At 32.2% G+C, this 17,376-nt stretch overlaps 1 protein-coding gene across 1 annotated transcript in view; it reads left to right on the top strand.

The window, feature by feature from the left end:
- LOC143912393 (uncharacterized) overlaps window positions 1–13,305 on the top strand; it is a 57,729-nt gene extending 44,424 nt beyond the window's left edge. Inside the window, exons 5-8 of the mRNA XM_077431671.1 lie at window positions 1,189–1,296; window positions 5,290–5,457; window positions 8,272–8,371; window positions 13,199–13,305. Coding sequence (XP_077287797.1) covers window positions 1,189–1,296; window positions 5,290–5,457; window positions 8,272–8,371; window positions 13,199–13,305 — 483 coding nt within the window. The remainder of the gene's footprint in view (window positions 1–1,188; window positions 1,297–5,289; window positions 5,458–8,271; window positions 8,372–13,198) is intronic.
- The last annotated feature ends 4,071 nt before the right edge of the window (window positions 13,306–17,376 follow it).

Here is a 17,376-nt window from a genome sequence, read left to right as displayed (position 1 = left end):
TGAAACATGTTCATTGAGATAGTGTTCTGACCACACTATTTTTTGTTTTCGTTTAAAATGGTTAATTGGAAGTGTGCTGAACTTTAAATCGGTAAAATTGCGAGCAAAAAGCTCGTACTAGTGTTTACTCGTATTTACACGAATCTGAATTGAATTAATAGGGATAATATATTAAATTATATTTATATGAGAATTAAATACACTTAGAAAAATCATATTTCTACTATTCTTCTGGATTGATAACAAAAATTCGTTTATTTTATCGAGGTAAGCCAGTTATCAAAGTCGTCATTTGTCGAACAGTGTATTTAATATTTCACGAACCAAAAAGTACGAACACTATTACTATTCGGTATATTTCAGAACAATACAATTTAGTATAAAAATCATTACAATTTGTATTTATTGTATAAACCGATACAATACTTCACACTATCAAACGTTGCGTTCGTTACACTTTAAGAGCCAATTTTTTCTCTTTTATATAAATGAACAAAGGCATTATAGAATATGCTAATTGTGGTGTTATTTCATGGTGCGTTTACAACTGTGAAAAGTGGGCGGTCAACATTTATTGCTCTGTGTGAAGTGCTCGTATCCAAATTATACGTCCACTGATTGAACCAGTTGTGAACTTTGAATGCAATGCACGTTTCTTTGTCACAATATTTTGACAGATATAGATTATCACAATCAAAAGTCAGAAGTACGTATTTTCACTTGGGATTTTTTCCCACTGTTAATACTATTTTATATTGAGGTTTTTCTATTGAAACATGTTTATTGAGATAGTGTTCTGACCACAACATTTTTTTTTCGTTTAAAAACGGTTAATTGGAAATGTGCTGAACTTTAAATCGGTAAAATTGCGAGCAACGTCCAGTTCAAATTAAAAGGAAATTGACAGATTTTGAGACATCGACCGAACAACACAAATATATAGAAAAATTGCGCGATTTAAAAAACACGTATATCTCCGAATCTCGAGCCAATCAACATTTTTTATTACCTGATTCGTGTTTACTGGGCATAGAACCGATAAGAAAAGTCATATCTCGTCTCTGAACCATTTTTCGTGTCGAACAGTGTAATTTATGATTCAAAATATACATTTTATTTTCAATTATATATACATACATAGGTACAATATGTGACGAGTAAAATTTTTAATGCGTTTTTGTTTTCTAGGAACAATTAGCAGAATTAGAAGCGGCGTTCGCAAAGTCGCATTATCCAGATATTTATTGTAGAGAAGAATTAGCAAGAACTACAAAACTTAATGAAGCTAGAATACAGGTAAGTCTTGATTATACATATATTCTTCTAGCTGAACCCGGCATGCGTTGCAATGCCAGGATAAGGCATGCGATTCCCGTTCCCGTTCCCTTTCCCGTTGCGTTCTCGATCCCGTTTCAAGTGATGGTTGGAGCACAAATAACATCTCTTCAAAGCCGTGTCGTCATAAACCAACTGGTAACGTGGTTACCAACGAACACACATTTCTTTGACTACACAATGGTGCTTTTATATATATCTATATGTATGTATATATATAGATATATATAAAAATCATTGTTTGTTTGTCTGTCAAGTATGCGTTCTTATATCGTTCAACCGATTGCGATGAAACTTACATGAGTTATTGTGTGTATGCCCGCGATGATTTCTGTAAAAAAAAACGCATAAAAACGGAAACGGGAAAGGGAAAACAGAAATGAGTGACATTGCAACGCAATAATTTAAAATGGGTTCGCCGCCTGCATTTTTCCGACAAATAGGAATGGGAACGGAAACGGGAAATGGATGCATTATTGTAGCATTGCAACGCGTTCCGGGTTCAGCTAGTCTATTACATTTTGATTTAAAACGTATTATAATCCTAACAGAGTTTGCCAATTTTTTTGATTAAATTGTTGAAACGGTTTCTCACAAATTGGCTACCTACCCTTTATTTATCATAATTATCTGATTGAATATAATTTAAAAATGATGTATAATATGTATATAAATATACATACATACATATGTATGTTATAAATGTAAATTTAGTCATAATTGTCGATTTGGGGCAACTCGTCATAGCATTATGGTAAAAAATAAAATAAAATATTGTGGTTTCGTGAAAAAACTATAAACTACATACATGTTTGTAATATACTTTGCAAGTTTATTTATGAATTTGTGGAAAAAATTATGAAACCTGTAGGCAAAACGATGAAGCGGAAAATATCGAATGAATAGTAAATCACGCGGAAAACTAACTCAATTTTTCAAAGAATATACTATTGGCAAAAATTTTAAATAATATAATATAGAGATAATTTACAGTGAATTATCAAAAAAATGTTATAATATAAAACATACATTCTTCAATTATTATAATACATAATATATGTATGTACATTGAAAATATAACACACGTTTTTAATATTTTAAATATCCATTTATGAAGTTTTAGATTGAATATGTATGTAAATATATGTTATTTAGGCTATTTTAAATGGAAAAAGAGATATTTTCGAGTGTGAAAGGGGTCAAATGGCAGTGGGCGAGAGATTCTCGAATGGGATTGTTTCTAATTTCCTGCATCAGGGGGGTGAAAGGGGCACAGGGCTGCGAGTGAGTCAGCTACGGGTGACAGCTGCGCCCCGGAGGGGCCCCAAATGAGCTCCTAATTCAATCAAAGACTCTGTGAGGGGGTGGGGAGGGGCAACGGTCCCCCGGAACGCGATTACCAGTTCGCGCATCATTGACATTGTTCCCGACGGAAGAGTTTTTGTTGGTTTGATGCTCACAAATGTGCGCGCGTGTCCAAACTCCCCCAATGAAAAATTCTCAAACACGAGTACCTATGTACATACATACATTCATATGTACATATGTACCTAAGAGAGGGTCGTACAAAATTTCAACGGAAAAAAATCTACTGTATGTTCACTTTCTATTCGACTTTTAGCGGTATAGCTCGGTGGTTGTGTTAATTCTAACCACCGAGAAGTGCCCGGGTTGAAGCCCTCAGGTTGACCTCGATTGAAAAGAATTTATTATACTTAACTATCGACTTTGAGATATTTTTGACTCCAAGTCGATCTTTACTATAAAAGTTTGCCAATTTATCTGATTTCAATGTTAAAACGGTTCCTTGTCAAATTGGGAAAATCTTCCTACCCACTATTTGAATATTATATCAAATTTATAATGTATAAAATTTACGTATGTTCAAGTTTAATACCATAGGTGTCGCTCAGGAGCAACTCGTAATGGCATCATGGGAAAAATATATATTTAACAAAAATTATAATATATGTAAAATGCACATTCGGTTATTTTAATTAAAAATATCGAAATTTTTACTCTTCAGCTCAATTTTTAAACTACATAGCTATATTGCAATAAGTAATGGCTATTGGGGAGTATTTGGCATTTTAAGTTTTAGAAATAATTTTTGCAATATAACTACAGTTATCAGTGATAACTTATCCACTCTGCCTGAAGAAAAAGATCTTCCACCAATGTGTTTTGCCAGTAATGACGTATGGATATGAAAATTGAACACTGAACATCAAGATACTACACAAAGTCGAATGTACTCAAAGAAGTATGGAACGCTGTAAGCTCGGTATAATGAGGAAAGACAGGAAGCGGATCACGTGGGTGAGAAGTATGACAAGGGTAGTGAAAAGTGGAGAAAAGAAGTGCTTGGATGGTACCTGAAAGAATGCAAATGGGTAAAAGTAATACCGCAGGGAAGATGGGTAGACGAAATTAGGAAAATGTGTGGGGTAAGATGGATGAGAGATGCGCAAAACAGAGACGACTGGAAGTGCGTTGAAGAGGCCTTCATCCAGCAATAGATGGTGAGCAGCTGTGGATGATAATGATAACGATGTAGTTTAGAAATGAAAAACATGGGCTTAAAGCTTTGATATTTAAAATGGTTTTAAATAAAAGTTGAAAACAAATCGGCTTTTGGTCCTTGACGAAGAGTTGTGTGAACTTATAGTGAAAATTTTATATATTTTTATTGCTGTTAGCATGTTATTAATTATATTTTTACTTGTTTAATAATAAATGTTGGCTAAATACTTACTCTCCCAAATATAAAAATAAATTACGACGTGTTTATTACGCGTAAGGAATTTCATTCCCTCATTTTTTCTCATCCAAGACATAATAAAAAACAAATTGAATTACGTGAATGAATTTTTTATTTAAAAAATATCATATTAAAATTATATATCATAATTAAAATACATATAATATATTATAATATTTACAACATTTAAATAATTGTATAGGTATTACAAAATGTATAGTAGTTTTAGCATCAATTCAATGAAATTGATAAAAAGTTCTTGATATATCTAATATATAATTTCGAACGAGACTTTGTATGTAAGTATGCTTTGGTTGGGTACTGCGTCAAGAAAAAAAATTTTCTATGCCGACAATTCAATTGGTTGAATATTATATTTTTTTCGATTCAGATAAATTTAATAAAAAAAAACAAATGAATATTTACTATGAGATTCGCCATGTTTAAGCTGTTTATATTACAAATACTGAGCGAAGCCGGTTAAAACATCTAGTAGGTAATATTAAAAAAAACACATGAAAATAAGAGAGTATGTGATGTGATAAATTTATGACAATTAAAAATCAGGTTAACTCTTCATATTAAAGAATATCTATTTGAAATATATGTAATTAAAGTAAATCCTAGCTTTTGATTTTTTATCAAAAATAAAATACAATACAATTTGAATATGATATATATATATATATATATATATATATATATATATATATATATATATATATATATATATATATATATATATATATATATATATTTTATATATACATATATATAATATATATGTTGTAATAATAATAATAAGAATAGTGAAAGTAGCGACAATTATATGTGGGGCGCAAAACGCCGGCATGTTGGGGGCGGAGCCCCACCCAGGAGGGTTGCAATCCCATCAAATGGATCCGTAACGAAGTTAGCGCTCATCCCATTTTTGCTCCCCCTCCCTCTCACCCCTCCTCACCCTTCTTACCCCGCCCACCACTTGGAGCATCTTCCCTCGGGCTTCCCCAGTGACCCTCCTGAGGCATCCTGGCCCCTCTCGAGGCACGCGTCCCCTTTCACTGCGCCAACCTTTCAGATTACCCTACAATCCTCCGAAGGCGAAGAATCTCAACCTATGAGCTACATTTGTTTTAGACGTCGTCCCCCTCGAAAAAATTCTTTCTGAATCAATTCCGTGTTTGTTTTCGCAGGTATGGTTCCAAAACCGTCGAGCGAAATATCGAAAACAAGAAAAGCAGCTACAAAAGGCTTTGGCGCCCTCAGTATTACCGTCGTGTAACGGCATGATGAGGAACATCCAAGGCTATCGTGGCTATCAACCCTACCCTCATCCAGCACCTATCAACCGGTACCCTCAGGTCAGTACAATTGTTTAAAAAATTATTTATACAATAAGCACACACTGTACATACATGTCAAAAAATAAAAATAAAATTATTTTTCAAAAACAAAAAAAAAATTAATCACGATTTTCTTATACATTTACTTTGTGAACATCATTAGAATTAAAAATATTTTATATTTTCGTTTATTTCGATTATTTACGAGACTGTGTACAAAATTTCATACATTTTTCTGATGATTTTTGACGCAATTCTGCAAATGAATATACATATGTACATACAGTGGTGTCACCCTAATGGTTTCCATGGGTTTCCGGAAACCCGTTGTTAAAAATCAAAAGTTTTCGGAAACCCGTTTTTTAATCTAAAAATTCATATAATTTTTATCAAAATTTATACAAACTTGAAAAATCGAATGAACTTTCATGCCTTGGACGAAAAAAAAATTGGAAACCCGTTGTTCCAAAATTGGGGTGAAACCATTGCATACATACATACATAAATCAACAGCCAAATTGATTATCATTGTTACAAAGCGTCATTCTCAGTCTAATCAGCAATACAAGTGTTATTGATATGTGTACATATAGACACGAATAGACGTACATATGTACATAGTTCAACGTCAAACTTTATAATGTAAACTAGTTATATTATGCAAAATCACCTTCGTGTATTTGTCTTATGGCCGAATATTTATAAATTTTGACCATATGGTATTTTTCACTTCGGAAAATTTCAAGTCTTCCATCCCATTTTCCTGCCCAATTAGTGAACTAAAAATGTATGTACATATGTATGGAATCTTTCAAGTCAAATAAACCTACCTTAAACATCTTGTTAATGCACTTTTGATCTTTCAGGACTACATATTCCAAATCTATATCTATTTGAAATGTTTAAATTATTTATAACTATGAAAATACGGTGAAAAAATCAGTCGAATTTTCAAATGATCACAAAACTTCATCTATTGTTACTACGTACATAGATAAAGTAAAAAGTTATACAATACAAAGGCCGATAACAGTTTTAATCTCCCCTGTAATTTTTTTGATTTACGATGCCAGTACATCATATATAATATCGCTATTCTGTGTGCCTGTCTGTGTATCTGCGATAACGCTCTCCGTACTAGAATAGTCGTTTCTATCCGACATACATATGTACATCACAGCTGAAACACTGCCAACAAAATGCACGAATATAATATCGAAAGAAAAAAAACTTATATATATATATACTTTTTGCTACCAATTTTTCTTCTAGGCAAGTCTCTGAGCATTTAGCGCCATCTATTGAAAATTTATTTAATTAATTAATTTTTCTATTGGTGTTTTATATTGTTTATATATAGGTAGGTAGGTAGTTTTTATCATTTTATTTTCATATTAAAACAATCAAATATAAATTAAATATATTTAAAAAGTATTTGAAAAACATTCGCCCACTTGCGGATCGAACACAGGACCGACACATTTCTTTTAATTTTATTTTATTTAATAACTTAATATGCCAACACCCATGCGATGATATTTCATCGGGTACTAAAGCTGAAAAATAATATATTTTAAATAAAACGATCCATTTGTATTTCCGACTGTAGGAAATACCAAACGTCTGATATTATCGAATAGTTTCTGTTCACAACGTTCATAATGCATTGTCCGTTTCGAATTTTGGATATTGAATCAGTGTCATTATTGGGCAGTGCACGAGAGTACAAGTGGCGTTATGGCTAATTGCAAACTCTCATTAGTCATTTTCGCTAATTCCTCTCACAAAACTGCGGATTGGCTAATGGCCAACGTTAAACGAATCTGTCGCCGCGTATTCAATTATGCACATACATGTGCGTAATGATATCACGCAATCAATTTTATCGAATTTGGTTATACACTCATAATACGCGCACAATCGATAACCATCGGATATGCATTTATGAATTCAATTATATACCTACCAGATGTGATCCAAAAGTACCTCGAAAATAAGTTAAATACATGTTTTAAATCAACGATCAAGATTACCTAAACGCGATCTGTTTTAGGTCATCGACTTTAGAGAGTCTTTAATTAATATTATGTATTAGATGTATTATGAGCATTTATAAGAATTGTAAATAGGTTTTTGAGCTCTTTTCCTAATCTAATGTAAATTACATTAGAATAATATAATACTATGCTTACTAAACAAATTAAATTAAATTGTAAAATAGAAAATGATCAGTAGATCAGTAGCTATTAAAATAGATATATGTAAGATGTATTGTGAATATAATTTCGTAATAATGAAAAGCATTTAAAAATCAAAAATCTTAAAAAAAATTAAAAATCAATCAACATTTTTTATTACCAGATTCGTTTTTTACTGGGCATAGGATCAATATGAAAAGTCATATCTCGTCTCTGAACCATTTTTCGTGTCGAACAGTGTAATTTATGATTATTTATCCTTCAAAATATACATTTTATTTTCAATTATATATATGTACATTGGTACAATATTTTTGAAAATATTGTACCAATATTGAAAATATTGAAAAATTTTTGGTTCAGAGTCGAAAAGTCATATCTCGACTCTGAACCAAAAAAAAAAGTCGTCATTTGTCGAACAGTGTTATCGATGCAGTGTGTACTAGTTACATCGAACAGAAACACGCCAATTTGTATATCATAACGTATGTGATACATTCATTGTATTTTTGGACCACACTTCCATATATATTTTTTACTTTATTTTGAACTGGGTTTCGTATAACACTTTTACCATGCAAACGAATCGAAAAGAAAATTGACTGATGCATTATTCGTTTTATTTATCCAATAGATGGGAGCGAGTACGTATCCGGGCATGTCGCAGCCATTTTCCATGAGCCACAGTGCCGCCAACATGAGTGCAGTAGCGGGGATGCGACAAGACGCCATGGGTATTTATTTCCCTTTTATATATGTATATATATATATATATATATATATATATATATATATATATATATATATATATATATATTTACTACCTAAATATCAATTGATAAAAGTTTTGTCCTCGTGTGAAATTACAACCTCGAACTTGCATATGCCACTGAACTACATATGTATACAGCGAGCAGTATGGGCAAAATCACACAGCGTGGGATGTGGGACGTGGTTTTTTTTAGATAGTTCTAAACATATAGAAAAACTGTAGCATACGTGGTACCATACCTGGTACAGACGAAACATTTGAGCTGTTTCGTTGAAATGTACAAGAATAAAAAATCACCGAAAACACTCCAGGGGTTGATTATTGGGGCATTACTCAGGCATGGCTAGGCATCCTTTGGTTATTTTGCATGCTAACTAGTATCTAAAAAAATCACGTGCCGCGTGACTCACAGTATGTTTTCGCCCTAATACATATTTACAAGTTTGGCCATAAGTGTCAATTTGGCGCAACCTGTCATGGCACGATGATAAAAATGAAAAAAAAAAAAAAAAAGAGTTTTCTGTTGAACAAAACTTTATATATTGCATCATCATAATTGTGATATTATATAATTAAAGCTTCATAGCAATGTTCAGATGAAAAATATAGTTAAAATATACAAACAGCAAAATAATATTAATATTGTACGTAAATTAGCTTTAAATGTGTTTTATTATTTTTTTATTATATACATATATACCAGGAAGGCCTAACAGGTAAACCCCACTGCACCTTTCTAGCCAATTACAAACAATGCAGCATTTTTTTATTACATACATAAGTCGCTGAATTAAGAGACTATGAAAACTCTAAATTAACTAGACATCTATGAATTTCAACTTATGCATAAATTTAATTGTATATTAATCACACTCAAACAGTGGTGACATAGTAGGTAGGAAGGATTTTAGCCAATTTAATCGAGGAACCGTTTCAACAATACCAGTAGCGTGGTCTAGTGGTGAATGTTGAATTATCTCGTACTTGATGTTACGAGTTCGATTCCCGCTAAGTCTCGCTATTGGCCAGACCTTGGTTTGTCAAAGTCGATCGTTTCTTATCAGAATTTGCCAATTTTTCTGATTTTCATTGAAACGATTCCTGTAAAATTGGCGTTTCCTTCCCAATTTTCTGTTGCGAACCTTTAGTTATTTTATATCTTAGGTTTCGCCATATTGCTCACCATAGATGTCTCTGTGGTTGTTTATCGAATATAAAATTCGTATTGTTACATGAAAGTTATTCATCGTTATTTATCGTATTAATACGATGTTTGTAATATCTGACCATAGATGTCAGATATTGTTTAGATTTACATGTATATATGTAATAATTATGTGGACCAGGAAGGCGCATTTGGGGTTTACCTGTTAAGCCTTCCTGGTATACATATTTGTATATATGTATGTAAAAAAATAAAATAAAATAAACAATGAAATCAGATAGGAAACGATCGACCTGGAGTCACAAATATCTAAGTCTGACCAGCAGTATTACAGATATACTCCGAATAAATTATTTTCAATCGAGGTAAATAAATTTTAAATATACATATATACATATATGTATAATACGTTGTAAGTTCAAATCAAGATAGAACTTTATAATAATTAATTGCACGCTCGAGATATAAGAGTTGTGTCCATCCGTCGGCAAAACGATTTAAATTTGTAATAACCGTCGGCCAAGATCAAAGATAAGTTTAAAGAGTGAGGGTCTTCGGACGGAGATTGCCTATTTCACGGGCAATGCCTTTAAGACGACCGAATTTCCTTTTCTCGTCTTATTCTTGGGATTGAAATCTCAATCTGGCGAGGCGCCAGCAGAAGTGGCAGCTAGAAAACCTAGTTATCCCACACTACTACAAACTATATACCCAGATACATATATACTCATATTAAATATTATATTTAACCTGGAAGTACATTATGACATGAACAAATGAAAATTCACATTCAAATCGTTGCTGATTTTCTATTGAAATCTACTTCTACTACTACATGCATATATATATTTACATATTTCATATCATAATACATTTAAAATTAGTGTACTAATTACATAATGAATATCTTAGTTTGATTTAATTTATTAATTCTTAGATTGATAACTCATCATCAACTTCGGCACAATAACTTACAAAACCTCTTAATTCCGCTTTTGGCCAATAATAATATTTTTATTACAAAGCATTTCTATGTTTTACTTCGCAAACGATTGAACTAAAATTCCTAGTGTTCCGATCGTTTTTCTTTGAAATTAAAATTTCAAAGAATTAAAAACAGAAGCATATAGTATTACAATATTTTTTCAAAACATTGACACCAAAAAAGTTTCTAAATATTTATTTATCCATTATATATTAGCCCCGACCAAAGGTGACACTTCAGGTTGCCCAAAGCGACACATACATATGATCAAACTTTTGTGCATAAGTACCAAATACCATCATTACACATAATGATTATGCACAATATATGAGTTGAAAACATTGCAATAACAACTTCCACTTGACTCTTTCTGACTTATTTTTCTTGACTCTGTTTTCACAACAACAGCAGCAACAGAGACGAGTGGAAGGGTGTTGGAGAAGTCTTCATCCAATAGTGGATGGCGAATGGCTGTAGATGATGATGATGACTGTTAAATTATTTCTAAATGAAAATCTTTCAATTTTATAAGGTTCACTATAATCAAATTCTCCAAGTATCTCTCAAACATTTTACTTTCCTTAGAATACTTGAAATACTTCTCTTTCATAAGTATATAACTTATTTTTATCCCATGAGAATGCGCTACAAATATCTTGTAATTTTTATTATATAAGTAAACGCCTTTTCTAAACATTTTTTTAAAATAAAGAATTTCATTTTATTTTTTAGACCACTTAATTACCACATGTTTGTAGTAACCGATTCGATTATTTTATTATATCTGTTTAGTGCCGACCCATGACACTACCTCTTCAATAAATGGTATCCTATTTCAAATATTAGCCAGCAGCATACCTAGGTCGTTAAGCTTATGCCTATCACCGAGAGGCTCCCGGGTTCAATCCCATGAGCTGACCTCGATTGAAAAGAATTTTTCTGAGTATATCTATAGTGCTGCTGGTCAGACTTGGATATTTGTGACTCCAGGTCGATCATTTCCTATCAGAGTTTGCCAATTTTTCTGATTTCATTATTGAAACGGTTCCCGATTAAAATTGGCTAAAAAACCTTCCTACCTACTATGTCACCACTATTTGAATATGATTAATCTATGTATATATATAAAAATGAATGTCTGTGTGTGTGTGTGTATCTCGAATAGGCTGTTAAACCACTGAACCGATTACGATGAAACTTTCAGGATTTGTTGCGTGCATGTCCGGGAAGATTACTGTGAAAAAAACCGGGAAAAAGCATTTTTCCGACAAATGGGAACGGGAACGGGAACGAGAATTGCATGCGTTATTATGGCATTGCAACGCATGCCGGGGTTCAGCTAGTGTACAATAAAATGTATGTACAATTCATAGATGTCTCGTTAATTTGCGAGTTTTCAGTGTCTTGTAATTCAACGACTTGTGTAATAAAATTGCTGTATTGTTTGTTATTGGCCAGGAAGGCGCATTGGGGTTTACCCAGAGAAATGTAATATTAATCTATAAGTGGCTTTAGGTGTTCTTTTGTTGTCAAGTGACATTCTGTCCACGGACAGATCTAAATAATTTTAGCATCAGTCGTATTTGACGATTGGTGCTCGACGTATGTCCGATAAAAACTTCTCTGTTTGTTTATATTACTCGCAAGACGGGCAAGCATCGGTAAAAATTGCACAATACATTCAAAAACACACAATAAACAACATGGGATACATTTTTATAAGTGAATTGATCCGATTGTATTCCGTGCGATGTAGCATATTTATAGAGACATACCGCGTAAAATTGACAAAAATTATTTATTCGTAATTTTCTATTCTTATTACTAGTCACCGGACCCAGAAGGTGCCGCGTATTGTTCAAAGGTTGTAATTGCATTGTTAAAGGTTTGCCGAACCTTTTTTACAAAGGATTTACAACAATGACACTGTTGGATAGCACTGTGACTATCCTACCTCTACTTATTACTAAAGCCCGGACCCTGAGGGGGCTGTATATTGTTCAAAGGTTGTAAATGCATTGTTAAAGGTTTGCCGAACAATGGATAGCACTGTGACTATCCTACCTCTACTTATTACATCTCTCTGGGTTTACCTGTAAGGCCTTCCTGGTATATATGTAAAAAATTAATAATAATATTGTAAATTGGGTACCTTTATTGTTGCTGGTATGTATGCATATATGGAAAACTTGTCAAAATCAATTTTAAATTCATGCACGAATATTTTTGATGCGTCGCAAATTGCGCTCGGTTCCATAAAGATCGTTTTCATTATGTATTTTGCAAGTTTTGCACAAGTTGCGAATCCACCCCTGGGGCTGTACCGTTTTTCCAAGGATGTCGCACCCCCTCGTACACCCCCCATGTACTCCCACACCACTCCACCTCCTTATTCCCGTCCAATAAGAAAATTTCCAGTACATTTGCCGCGTCGACGTGTGCTGGCGTCTTGGCAAATATCCCATTTCCTGGAGCGAGATTGCATCTCGTAAGACGGCCATCCAACCGGTACAAAGGGGAGGGAGCAATTTTTACCCTCGAAGAAAAGATATAAGCGGTTACATCGTCTGGCCGGAAAATCGGCGACGAAAGCTTTCATGTATTGATTTAACAACCGTGCGCGTTTCTGTTTTTTCCAGGCATGAGCCCCGAGGACGAATGGTACAACAAGAGTCTGTCGGCACTACGCATGAACAGCTCTCACCATGCGAACCTGGCAGCACCCATGTTGCAATACCAGACATAATCGCTGCTTCACGCCGGTAGCGCTGATCACTACTACGACGATTTCAATTTACCATAGATTTCAATTCTTCGATTGCTTGCAAGGAGGTCACGCTGCAAGCTCGGACAGTCAACCTTTTGAAAGTTCAATACGGGCGTGTGCAAAATACTCCAGGGTAGTGTTGTGCCAGAAGTCTCCGATGCACGTTCACAATTATCCAAGACCGTTGTAAAATTAGCTGAAAATATAATAAAGGTGCTGATTACCAGGATCCGAGACGTAGCAAACAACGTTGGATGGGAATCCGTACCTTCAAGCGTTTTTCAAATGTTGTGTGTAAGGGATCTTCTTCGACTATGCTGCTTTACAAAATTACAGCCCTAAAAATGAAATAAAATTATTAAAAAAAAATAATAATTGAATAAATTGAATCCGTACGGACAGTTGTCACAAAAATCGGACTTGTAAAAACATCACATAAAATATTATCATTGTTAAAAAATATAATAATTCTGTTTTTTATATATGATATAATAACAAGGTATTGAAGGGAAAAATATTAAAATTTAAATTCTTATTTAATTATATTTCTGGTTGGAAGATGTGACAATTTGTATGCATCATTCAAAAATTGAAATTGATAATAATTAAAAAGATTTATCCTTTGTGCTGTTTGTTGAATTGGATGAAAATTTAATCAAACTAGCACTCGTATGTAAATGGCTAAAAAAAAATAATAATTTATTTGGTTGTGTTACAAATTGGCATAAATAATATAAATTCTTCGAATGAAATGTGAGCCACATTCGAAATACCTTCAATGAAAATATATATGTGATGACGATGGAAATGGATGAGGATTTTCCATTTGCGCTACCGAGCATTCTAAATACAATACATGATATAACTTTAATTAAAATTATGAATGTGCAAAAAGAATTAGACGTACATATATTATTTATAATTTTCATTATAAGACAGTTATATGTATAATAAATTATGTGAATTAACGCATAAATTTCAAATTAGTTTGTAATGAAATTTAAATTTATTTTAAGAATTTGATGTTTTCTATATTTTGTATAATATGTACTGTATTATACGATGAATTGATTATTTCGGTCTTCAAAACTCACTCGTCATAATAAATTGAAATTACATACATACATCATAAGGAACGAGCAATAGAATGTAAATCGGTTTTTTATTTACAAAAATATAAATAAAACGACATCTCTCCTTCACTCTGCCACTTCTAATGGTAAATTTTAAATATTCTAAATATGTGTGTGTGTACACATTTGAATTAATTTAAAACATTTATTTATTGCCCAAAGGCAGTTTCTAGGTAATTTGTTCTCGGGGCGCAAATTGAATATGAAAAAAATTATAATAAATCAATTATCTGAATTGAAGCATTTATTGTAAACTTTTAGCATGTTCAATGAGCATGTAACTAATCTGGAATTATATTTAGTAATATGTTAAGTCGCATTTGACTTTAAGTCATTTTTCTACAAACCGTTGGACTGTGTAAGTGAGACTTGAAGTAAAATAAAAATGTGCCCTATTGAACTATGTATTTGAAATGTCTTTGTTTGAATTTTCATCAAATAAAATAGTGAAAATGTTGTGAATATCTAAATGTATAATATTTAAATAAAAACTCAAAAGGAAAAAATGAAAATTATTGTTAAAATATTAAGAAGTTATTGATGTTTATCACAAACATAAATTCCAAGGTGTATTGATAAAAATTATCTAATTTACAAAACTATTATTTTTCCAATGTAACCTTAACACTATAACGGCCGCTGACTCATATTTGTATCATGTTGGGTGCACAGTGCTTACTGGCCGCTAATACATATATAATACATATATGATTCACGACTGTGCGAACTGTTTCAATTCACTGATATATTTTTGTATCACGTTTTCGTCAATCGTTGTGGCCAATGGTACAATTTTGTATCACGTTTTTATTTATGAGGAAAACGTGACACAAAATTGTATACATATATGATTCGGGTTTGGTGCATCCGCTCTAAAATCGCCAGATTAACAGAACGGCAGCTTTAAACGTAATTCTCGTTTTCTCGAATGATAGATTGCACATCAGATGACGAGTAACCTTTCGATGTGCACAGATGCAATTATTAAAATTGAGTTGGATCTTTCTGGCGAGTTTAATAAGGCAAGATTCGGAACTTATCGAATCTTGCCTTATTAAACTCGCCTGAAAGATCCAACTCAATTTTAATAATTACCATTTTAATAATTGCATCTGTGCACATCGAAAGGTTACCCGTCATCTGATGTGCAATCTATCATTCGAGAAGATGAGAATTGCATTTAAAGCAGCCGTCCGTTAATCTGTCGTTCAATTTGTCTGGCGATTTTAGAGCGGATGCACCGCATCCATATGATTCACGACTGTGCGAACTGTTTCAGTCCGCTGATATATTTTTGTATCACGTTTTCGTCAATCGTTGTGACCGATGAAACAATTTTGTATCACGTTTTTGTTTATGACGAAAACGTGATACAAAAATGTATCATCTTCCACAAACAATTGACGAAAACGTGATACAAAAATATATCAGCGAACTGAAACAGTTCACGCAATCATATATGTATGTATGTGTCAGCGGCCAGTAAGCGTTGTGCACCCAACATGATTCAAATATGAATCAGCAGCCGTCATAGTTTTAATTATTCCTAACAAACACCGATTGAAATATTTTATGTATTTGTATCGTACGATTATTTTAAAAAATCTATTCCTAGATTGAAATTAACATAGTGGTTTTAGAAATACATGCATACATACTTTCATATTCTTTATTCGATAAAAATTGTAAGTTCTCACATTTTACTCAAATTAAAACGGTATTATTTGAAAAGATTTAAGTCGACATGGATAATATTGAATTTTGTTATGAAATCATTTTGGAACACTGTATTATAATCATATTTAATGTGTTGTACATATACATTTTTAGATATATTAATATAACATAATTAATAAAGCAGTTGTTTACTGATTTACATTATTTTTCTAGTTGTGAATAATACAAATAGTCGACTATAGAAAAGATATCCTATTTACAAGGCTTTATTTACATCGTAGCTTCTGATACCTCCTACAAATAATAAAAGCAGAGATAAGAATTAACTAAATCATTAAGAAATGTAATGAATGAATAAATATTCCGAAATTATGGGATACAGTGGAACGAAGGAAAAATGTGGATAAGAAAAATTCAGGTTTTAAAAAAAGCAACCTTCTTGAAGAATTAAATAATATATTGTCATAATTTTCTTATAAAACATATATTTAACGCAAATTAAAAAAAAATACTTCATAGTCGTTTAAGATATCTATTTCATACAACGATGGCGTAATAAAAATACATTCACAATTAAAATGTAGTCTCGAAAAAAAGCAACACAAACAAAATGTGCTATAGATTGTCTATTATTTTAAAATACTACGAATAATTTGATATGATTAAGTTGAATACTCAATACCACATGCTACATTCACCTATAAACAATCGTTATAAGGCATTATTGGCCACACAATTGGGAGCACACAAACTCCGAGGAACATTCTAACATTGCATACTTACGTTACTCAAATTTCGGAATTTAATTGATTTCATCATCATCGACCGCTCTTGCTAAATGTCAAAAACGCAATCCAAACGATAAGAAATTCCATTTAAAATAATTCAAACGAGCAAATATTACATAAATCATTCACACAGTCATATATATATGTACATACACTGCAAGTAATTCTGCAATCCTGATTTTTAACCTAACATATTTAAAAAAATGTTTGATAAAATACATTCAAAAATACTAACTTATATAAGGTAAAGCTCTTAAAAGACTTGTATTGTAATTTCCACGTCATAAATATATGTATGCTGATGTTTGAAACTCATTACTATAAATTAAATAAAAAAAATCGCCTCGTTACAAACGAACACGTACCGCAAAAAATAATAATAAATAGTTACAATAAATAATACATAAAAAGATACATCAAATGAAACTTTCACTTGAACATACAATTGTATA

This window comes from Arctopsyche grandis, chromosome 5 (assembly GCF_051622035.1).
Source record: "Arctopsyche grandis isolate Sample6627 chromosome 5, ASM5162203v2, whole genome shotgun sequence".
Taxonomy (NCBI): domain Eukaryota; kingdom Metazoa; phylum Arthropoda; class Insecta; order Trichoptera; family Hydropsychidae; genus Arctopsyche; species Arctopsyche grandis.
This window is presented reverse-complemented; position numbering and strand designations above follow the sequence as displayed.